At 45.4% G+C, this 10,380-nt stretch overlaps 1 protein-coding gene across 1 annotated transcript; it reads right to left on the bottom strand.

Moving 5' to 3' along the window:
• Positions 1 to 309: 309 nt before the first annotated feature.
• On the bottom strand, positions 310 to 6,046 carry gpr61 (G protein-coupled receptor 61). Its single transcript, XM_069660338.1, has 2 exons — positions 5,976 to 6,046; positions 310 to 4,270 (listed from the first exon to the last, which is right to left on the bottom strand). The coding sequence occupies exon 2, from the start codon at positions 4,023 to 4,025 to the stop codon at positions 2,622 to 2,624; it is 1,404 nt and encodes a 467-aa protein (XP_069516439.1). The 5' UTR covers positions 4,026 to 4,270; positions 5,976 to 6,046; the 3' UTR covers positions 310 to 2,621.
• Between the last annotated feature and the right edge of the window lie 4,334 nt (positions 6,047 to 10,380).

Here is a 10,380-nt window from a genome sequence, read left to right on the forward strand (position 1 = left end):
GCTTTGGTTATTGTTGTAGAGTCATTCAGAACATCCCCCCACTGATGAGCCTCAGCATCCTCTAAATGTCACTCCTCTTTCATCCTTTGCTTAGTACACCACACCCCCTGCCTGCACCACACACACACACACACACACACACAGACACACACGCTGAGGCAGGGAGAAGGAGGTATAGCTGGAGGGCCGAAGAAGAGAAGATGACTGACAGGATTGATCCCGTGATGAATGCAGTTATTGATGTGAAAATGTGTCGAGACTACATCAACAAGCACGACACTCAAGTTAATCTTCTCGCTTTGTCTTTAATCATTTCAGCGGATGGAAAACCGATACACAGGGGAGTATTAACAAGGGGGAAACAAACCAGAATAATGAGGAATCCAAACAGTCTTTTCAGCTCAGGTACAATAAAAAAGACAGAGAGAGGAACATTTACATATTGCAGGTAATGATTAAAAAACTGCAGCTAAAAACGTCCATGAATATACCATATAAGTGGGAAAGTTATCTGCCACTCGCTGCAGAACAGCTTATTTCTCTGTCTGCATAATCAGCAGATGGACGCAGAAAATAGAGCTTAAAGTATTTAGTCTGATTGGTCGGGGCAATTTTGCTGCACTGGTAGCAGAAATCCAGCTGATTGAATGTTGGATTGATGTGCAGCGAACATGAGCGGGTTTGTAATGAGTCCAGACTGTGTGAAACATCAGTGAATTAATACAACACTGTACCGTGAAGAGGAGATGATCAATGATGGTTGAAGAGGAAGATTTGAGATAGACAGTTTCTGTGTGCTGGTGTAATCATGTAGGTAGTTTTATGCAACTTATTTTCATAGGTTTAACACTGCAAATAAAATCTATTTAAAGATTGTAGAAGATTGAGGTTTATGGCAGTGGTTTGGTCTTGTGCTCAGTTTTGATATTTATGTCACTTTATTGGGGCCTCTCCATCTTTTGGCGCAAAAGGAGCATTTTTTAATCAGACGAGATGCCGACCCCGCTTGAAAAACAGTCAGCAACAAAATCTATTTCAAGAAGAATGAATGAACAGTGTGTCCCTGCAAAACAAAGGGACCTTTTTTTTGTATTCTGACTCCCAGCAAACGATCCTTTGCGCCTTGTGTCGAACATCTTGTGATCCCACCAGCGGTTCGTTATGAGGCAGTCCAAAAAAAGATGAAGGCAGCAAGAAGTATAAAAAGAGACCCAACAAAAAAAAAGTGTTTAGTCAGAGATTTGTGCCGTATAATTCTCTTTGGAACATTTGTCACTGCTCGTGTGACTTGTGCAAACTGTATCCACCTGAGATCAGAGAGAGTATCGCTCATGTCGTCCATTTGTGGCTAAATGAGGCCAAAGGCAAAGCTTGCCATGTGTAAGCATCGCCTCACCTGTGTGCTGTGTAGCCACAACAAGCCTGACTGTTTGCAGCACAAACACGAGCACTCGCACTGCGCCTGTGTTTACCTGTAAACAACACAGACGTCTTGGGGTGACGGAGACCGGTCGTCATGTCAGAGTCTATCCACATCAGAGCCGTCATTCAACAAACTGACCGGTTTTAATGAGTGTTTAGAGAGCTGAAATCCTTAACACCGCCGCTGTCAAACAATTTAACCCAGTCACAATGTGTTTCTTTGAGTGGAAGGGGCTGAAATCACGAGTCTACCAATGTGAGATCATTTTGGTGAGGAGGTGATAATCACAAGACTGAGAGCAGATCAACATGATAATAATGTTCCAGGAAAATGGTTAAAAATAAACTGGTGTGTCAGCCTGTTTATTATAAAAACCAGCAGCAGCAACAGCTGTGAAATGAACCTTTTAACACGATGAACATTTCAGATTAAAACACTTTTTTATTGGCTCTGAATATTTAAACCATTTCACTTAAAAAACATTTTTGCTATAAGTTGGTATGTGATACGCTATCCTTCCTTTACTTCCTCCTCATTGTCTTCAGTTTTCTTCCATCAGACAGTTCTATAAAATAACACTTTGTTGGAGATGGCCTGAGGTCTAAACAGAGGTGTAGCAGTTTGTATATTTTTATGGTTAAATCAATATTAAAACGTCTTGTCAAACAGAGAACCTGCAGTATCACTGAGTCAGTTTGAATTGATTGTCAAAGGGCTTCTTCAAATCCTAAAAGACAGAAGTGAGGAAACATGTTGCCCCCTGGTTGAAGTAAGAAAGATGGCAGATTCCAGGGGAGGAATAGAGCAGATGGACGTATTTTCAATGTAGCTGCAATAATGAAATGCATGGCTCTTATAGTTTTCCACACACTGTGAACTCTGACGTCCCCCTGAAGTTTGCTCCCTCAGAGCTTCAGCACGTCTGTATGTGTCTGTTTTGTTCGTCACTCCTGTTTGGCCCGCACACATGTAGCGCTGCAGCGTCATGACTGTTATGGACTGTTGGCAACATGAAAGCTGCCTGACTTAAATCCAAGAAGAAGATACCAAGTTTTGCCGTTCACTGGATGGATTTGTTTAAAAACACTCTTGTAGGATGAACAAGAGACGTATTAATTTAACAAATTTAAGAAAATGTGGATAAAATGAGATTATTTATTGGATTTTAAATGGCAAAGAGACAGTACATGAGAGGTAGCTACAGCTCGGGTACAGTCCTGCAGCAGTTCTCTGAGACATGCAGCTCATTGTTCGGCTGTTGCCGCTGTATGTACTCTGAGGTTTCCTCCAGAATCTGCCCCGGGATGTGGAAGTCAGCTGGCGTGTTCTGCTGAACAGCTGATTCCTGAAGGCCCTCAGTCTCCTGCTCCACCGGGCTGACTCTGCTGTGAGAGTTGCAGGGCTCCAGATTGCATCCAGTGCCCTGCAGAAACTGCAAAAAGTTTTCCTCAATGGAGGCCTCACGGCTGGCCAGCTGCTCCCCCTCGCCGGGCCCGGCCCGCTTGAAGAGGCAGGCCAGGTGGCGACCCAGCTCCTCGCGGATCTGCCGGTTCAGGCAGCCGTAGAAGAAGGGGTTTGAGGTGAAGCAGAAATAGCCAATCCATGTGACCACGTCCTCCAGCGGTGCCAGGGAGACGGGAGAGGTAGATGCAGCAGCAGAGTAGAGGTGGAATGAGAAATATGGCAGCCAGCAGCAGAGGAACTGGCCTCCCACCGCCACCAGGACCACAGCGGCCTTCCCTCCGCTGAAGCTCCTCTGAGGGGTGGAGCGTGCACCAGTCCCCCCGAGGCTGGCCGCCATGGTGGAGTGGCTGCTGATGGACATGGACCTTTGTCGTGGCGTGTCCATCCATGTAGGAAGAGGGCCGTGCTGCATGGCTGCGACCCGTGCCACCTTGAACATGTTGCAGTATACCACCAGGATGATCAGCACCGGGCACAGGAAGTAGATGAACGTAAAGAAGACCATGAAGAGCAGCCGGGTGGTCCTGCCTCCCGTCCAGTGGAGGGAGCAGCGTCTCTGACCCTGAATCAGGACTGAAGGAGAACCCAGACCCTGGTTCCCCTGCAACAGCCACCCCAGGAGAGGCAGCACCGACATCACAATAGCTTTAATCCAGATTCCCACCAGCACCATCACCACCACCCCAACTGTCATCTTCACCTCATGACGCATGGGGTGGATGATGTAGTAGTAGCGCTCCACGTTGATGGCACATATGGTGAGGATGGCAGCACTCACGAGACACACACTCAGGCAGAGGTAGCTCCGACACAGAGCCTCGTCCACCAAGATCCGGTCCGAGAGCATCCCGAGAGGCATCAGCACCAATGCCGCCAGCAGGTCCACCAGGCACAGGTGGAACACGAAGGCAAACTTCCTTAGCTGTGGTGTTTTGGTGATGACGATCATCACCGCCAAGTTCCCCACCACTGCCAGCATGTCCATGATAATCATAGCGCACAACGCCAACGACTGGTTCACATCTAACCCACCTCCGAGGCCAGAGACAGGCCGGGTGTCGTTAGAGATGTTCGGGTGCGCTAAGAAGCCAGAGACAGAATAGTTCCAGGAGGGGCTCGGTGTGGTGGGACGATCCATGAGAGGATGGGAGGAGGAGGAGGTGAGAGTCCGCTGAAGTTCACAGGCCCATCACCCATCCTCCCCTGTCATAGGGTGTCACTGAGAAGCTCAGGCGATGGTGTGTGTCATTGCAGCTTACAGGCCCGGACCCTGGTGGACTGTAGCCTTGACCTCAGATCTAGACCGGACGTTTCACTGAAGTCTTTGTAACTTTTTATTGAAGGCGTCCTTCTCTCTCTGATATGATGTCAAGTTGAGAAGATCTGAAAAAAGAAGAGATAATCCTGATTAAAAAGAAGGCAAAGGGGAAGATTTTGATGTCGTTTTTCGCAACATTTCAGCATGCTTTTTATGACATGTAATAAATATGGTCACTTAATGATTAAACATTGTTTGGAAATGTGACAACTTAACACATTTGTGATACCGGACACCAACAGAACATTTTGTAGCACAAATAGAAATACGTACCAAAAATACAGGCGCTATATTCCTCCTGTTTTGACTTCATTCCCTCTTGTCAAAAGACACATCAAAGCCCTCATTGTCCCTCATATCAAACTGCAGTACACTTCTGTAGCTGTCATGCTCATCTGGCATGTCTACATTAAGTCACACGACTATTTCACTGTGGCTAGCTGTCAGACTTGATGCATTCTGCACTCATTTATAGCCAGGGTCGTAATTTACAGCATATCTGACATCTGCATCCTCAGATGTGTGTTTTCAGGGCAGCCGGGGCCCCCGGGGAGAAGCTCAGAGGGCGGTGTGCAACATATGTCCCCTTTAACAGAGTCAAGAAGCAAACTGTGAGCCTCAGTACACATTGAACGATCAAAATACACTCTTTAAATTGACGTGAAAATATAAAATGTTCAGTTAAGCTTCTTATTTCTAGTAAAACAGAACATTTCACCAGTGCAGATATATTTTCCTAACGACAATGCTACATGAAATTGTCTTAAATTCTTTTAAACATTGGCAGAGCAGCTTTCGTAGTGGAGTCGTCAGGAGGCCCCACTCTGTGTTTACTGTCACAACCTCACCTCGACACAACCCCACACACGGTAAGAGCCATGGAACGAGCACTAAGCCTTTGGTACATTTCCATATGCTGCACACCTGCATGAGCAAGTTTTCCATTTCACAACTGTGACAGGCTTCATCCCTGCAAGGCGCCTGGTCTGCTCCTGCCCACGTACACACACCGAGCAGGACGATCACCTGACACACACAGGCACGAGTGGGTGGCCCTTCTCTGAATAGGTCAAAGGGTTACAGTCACCTTCAGCCCAATTAAAAAAGCAATAAACAGCCTCTCAGCTATGATGTAGCAACAACTGTGGAGGAGCCCTCTGGAGATTCTGAGTCGCAACAGAATTGATTGTCTTATAGCTCTCTGGGGTCCAGGGTCACTTTGGTGCTCTGAGGACCACCGAAATTGAAATTCTTGCCGCCAACATATCCCTCCCTCTTCTCCCTTAAAAGAGCCTTTTATCACACATTAAAATCATCCTAAAAACCTGTTTTAAAGTAGTCAATTTCACTAAGCCAGAACACCACAAATAGAGCTTTTTAAATCATAAAAGAGGGACGAAGAAATCCAGACAAATTCGCACAAAGCTCCAATATAGGATTGCAGCACGCTCTCTTGCCTGCAGACTGGAAAGCATATGACCCTTTAATATGCACATGACACAGTGTTTACTGCGCGGACAAAACTTGCCTGTTGTTCCCTTAATTACAAAACACTTTGACTCGTCAGCAGCAACAAGCTGGTGACAACATGTGTGAGATACCTTCCAAAGTGTTCCCTTTCACGGATACACAAACTAAATGTGATGAAAGAAAACACTGGCTCTAATATCTTCACTTCCACCCCAAAACACACACACATCTCCCCAACACACTCTGCTAACAGGGCAGGTGTGTGTCGGAAGTGTGTGTGGCGATACATCGGTGACATACCTCAGTGTGAAGAGGGTCTCCTTCCTCCTGTGCAGGTTCAGCGTCTACTGAAGGAGCCGACCTGTTTCTCTCTCCCTCCCACACACACAGTAAACACACACACACACCACGTCACAGAGAGAGAGAGAGAGAGAGAGAGAAGAGAGAGAGAGGGGTGCTCCTGTGTCTCCTCCTCACCTGGCCCCTTTCATCTCGTCATCACCTCCCACTCAACCGACAGACCGCCCACCTCCCCATCCCTCCAAACACACACACACCTCCTTGTCCTCCTCCTCCCAGCTCTTCTTCGATCCAGATAGGAGAGATGGAGCAGGAAAAAATAAGAAGAGTGAGAGAAGGTGTCCTGTCTTCCAGCCTGTGATGCACACACACACACTCCTCCACCTCACACACTTACACACACTCATGTAGTGTCTCCAGCACGCGCTCAGAGCGACTGCAGAGCCGTGCAGAGCACACAGACAGGCAGGAGGGGAGGCAGCACCCAGCCTCCTCACTCTCCACTGGGTCTTAGTGCCTCGTTGCCTCCTCTGCTTTTCACCCCAACGACTAATCCCACCCAAGGTCACATCAGGTCCCACTAACAGGTGCGGAAGTGGTCAATAATGAGGAGAGAAAATCACCTTTATTCTCAGGATCAGCATTTCTGTAATTCTCTGTCTCCCTCTGCTCGGCTCGCCAAGATCTCCCTCCATGCAAAATCCGCCAAAAGCCGTCTCACGAGGAGGATTATTGATTTGCAGAAAGGGAAAGAATCCCGGTGGTTAATGTTAAAGAGCTGCGGATTAACATTTACTAATGCCCGGCCCACGCGTACATACATACAACACTCACTGAACTGTTTGTTTACCGCCGCAGTGTGAGGCTGGAGGGTCCAGTGGAGAGAGTGTTTCAATCCCAAACAATGACTAAAAAGCTGAATTGAAATAGTCAATCAATTATTTTTTGATTGACAGAAAATTAACTGATATCCTTTAAGTTGTTCAAAGAAGCTCAAGTAGCAGATGCTTGTGTGTTTCTATTATTTTGCACAGAACAGCTTTTGAACTGTTCGATGGACAAAACAAGACTTAATGAGGACTTAAAAATGTTAAAGGCAACAAAATTAATATACAACATAATCAGCATTAATTGATAATGAAAGTGTGTGGGGGTGTAAGTAAATGACACATTAATCTGTAGTTGTACCCACAAAAAAAAGGAACTATTTATTGCAAAACAACACAGCGGAAAACAAACCCAACAACCTCGCACAGACTGAAAAGGCGAATGCTGAAGCTTAACAGCTTATTACGCCTACTCTTCTAACAATAACCAATAATACATAACCTATTTGGCATCAAATTGAGAAATATGAGGGAAAAATATCTGGTGTTGAGTAATGTTTGGATGGAGGCACGGATCCAGGATCTACCATGAGCATAGGAAAAATATAAATGAGCAAGTTTGGGAGCTTTTACAGTCAACCTTTATGGATGTCATGAGAACTTTGTGTTTCTCTTTAAATGTGGATATCCTGTTTTTATTGAATTTTATTTTGGGATCGAAACCTTGTAAACAGGTCGGCCCAATGTTAGCGTGCTCTGTGAGTCATACCTCCAAATGAGGCAGATATGGGGTGGACAGAAGCCCAGTCTGTAGGGACTTGGCTTGGGAACCGGAGGGTGGCCGGTTCAAGTCCCGGACCAAACATGGAAATTGGTGCTGAGAGGTGTCTTGTCATTACCTGGGCACTGCCGAGGGCCCCTGAGCAAGGCACCGAATCCCCTAACTGCTCGGGGCACATGTCCATGTGCAGACCCCTCACTCTCACATCTCTCCATTAGTGCCTATTAGTATCTGTTTGTGCATGTGTGTATTTTGGGCATATGTGTGTATCATGTTTGTGATAATAACAGTGAAAACATTGACTTTCCCCTCTGGGATTAGTAAAGTATTTCTTTATCTGAATGTCTAACTGCACTTTGGATACAAAAACAACCTTTTGAAGTATAGAGATTTTTTCTCATTTATTTTCACATTAATGTCTCCTCCTCTGTACATCCCCTCTGTATCAGCGTAAAGCGTCGGGGCTGTATTTTTAGGCGTTCTTGTTTCAACAATGATCTGAACATTGTTTTTTTCTTCCCTCAGGATTTGCATGAATGGACTCTCCCACAGCTCAGTGTGATGTGACAGCTCTCTTTCACACAGGGTTTCCTCATTCCGCAGAGTAGCTAAAAAAAACACCCTGATTAGTTTGGTCATTGGCCTTTTTTTGTTCTGGTAGATCAATTGTTAAATTGAACACATGTTGATTTATTGCTCCAGCTAGTGTGTTGCTGTTCATATGAACAATGGTTACATTGACGTGAACCGGCTTACTCTTGCATGCTGTTGTTTTTTTTTTGTGGTTGATTTTGTAGCTGGGTTGATGTTGCAGCTCATGTGATGTGTAAGAAAGGGCTGAGACATAAAGCCATGCGAGTTTCTGTGTAAGCTGTGCTGATGGTGTTACTTGAAGATGGTAATGGAGAATAGAGGAGTTTTTGTTTGTGTTTGTTAATGCGCCACTATTTAAGTGCTGTATTCAGTGTGTGTGTGTGTGTGTGTGTGTCCTGTGACTGCGCTCGTGTCTGAGGTGTTGAATAATGACAGAAATAGCAGATACTTGCTCACGCCTGCAGCACCAATCACAGGGGAGGAAAATACAATGGTTTCCACGGCAACCCCGACTTCAGCCTCCCTGCTTGCCTGCACCCCCCCTCCCCAATCTGCACCCCCCGCCCCACCACCACCCCTCCCATCTACCCACAGCAGATAAGAAAGTGAATGAGGACAGAAATAGACACCTCTCACACACGCTGCATGCATCAGCAGCCTGTAGGAGACGTTGTGTTCATTGTGTTCATTGTGTTCATTGTGTTTTACAATCATGGGTCGCTGATTATTCTCAGTTTCCTTTTTCCATGTTTAGTTGAACACAGGTGGGTTGATTCATGCTCAGTTACAGCTGCTGATCTGTTATTGTTTTCCATTGTCATCTCATGTGTCGTCAGTAGGGGGAGCTCTCACATTTTATAAGTAACTGCAGCTCTCGAAAACCCACCAAATATCCTTCATATTCTGCACATCCACACTGATTCATACTTACAGATAGACACAGACTTTATTGACAAGTATTTGCTTACACAGATTTTCAGCTGTTTTATCATCATGTCATTTTATATTTCACATTTAAATATTTCCTCTCATTCAAGTGCACGCTGCAGGGAAAAGATCTTGAACACAGGGAGTGAGCTAAACCAGAGTCAATGCAAATTCTGCCCATTTTTAAGAGGCGTGTGTCTGAGGGGAAAAGGAAGAAAATGCATTATGGGGGACGGAGAAAAAAATGTTTTGGATACATTTGTCAGCACATTTTAGTTGAGCAATTTGACGTAGGATGCAGTGGAGCAGTGCACACAGTCATGCAGGAAGAGCTCAGGTTTGGTCAGCAGATTCTTTTGCAGATTGTTTCAGTCAGGGCCGCAGCGATTAAATGTGCAAAAATGCATCATGCCGAACATTTTTAAACACAGCAGTATTTAGACTTTTACATCATCCTCTGTGGTGCCTTGTAGTCAGTACATTTATAAAACATGTGGGAAGCCAGTTTCAGAACAGAGTTAAATGAGCTTTCCTCCAGTTTTATCCTCCCACGGATCCCCTGAGAACAACATCCACCAGGAAGGTCACATCAGCCTGATTACTAACAACCCATCATGCACCTCACCAGACGGAGGAGGATGCACACACCTTTTTTGAGCTGATACGACCCTCTGAGCGAGACTGTGCAGCCTCACATATTGCAGCTTTACCGCTCATGACAAATTATTCTACTTTCAGTCGAATAAGTGAAGCTGCCAGGAATTTCAGAGCCAAAATACATTTATTAGGATGTGTCGAGTCTCTCACCGTCTGTTACATTTACAGACATTTCTTTTTCTGCACTGAGGAAACAACACCTGAAACACCAAATACAAAAGTCTATTTTTAGAACAGGACTTTAATGAAATATTTATAATACAGCCGTGATGATTCACTGCGGTCCTTTCCTTTAGAACTGACTTAAAAAGAAAAAGCATAAATACAATTTTTGACATGTTGCGAATGCTGGGACACTAACCAGTGACGGTAACTGGTCTGTGCTGTTTGATGTCCCAGACTCCCGCATTGGAGTCCAAACAGACAGATTAGCGCTCTGTCGGCTCCAGGTTGGCACCGTCATCCTCTGCACACACTGAGTCACTGATGAGTGCCAACGATCCGGGCTGCTGTCTGTCTGGGGACGAATAATTACACTGAGGAGCCAAGGGAGGGATGTAAATAATAAAAAAGAGGATTAGCAGGCAATTCTTCCTGCTACAGTATCATTTGTTTTTCT

Source organism: Semicossyphus pulcher, unplaced genomic scaffold, assembly GCF_022749685.1.
Source record: "Semicossyphus pulcher isolate SPU_LCO1_2020_fin unplaced genomic scaffold, fSemPul1.0.p SCAF_13, whole genome shotgun sequence".
NCBI classification, from domain to species: Eukaryota; Metazoa; Chordata; class Actinopteri; order Labriformes; family Labridae; genus Semicossyphus; species Semicossyphus pulcher.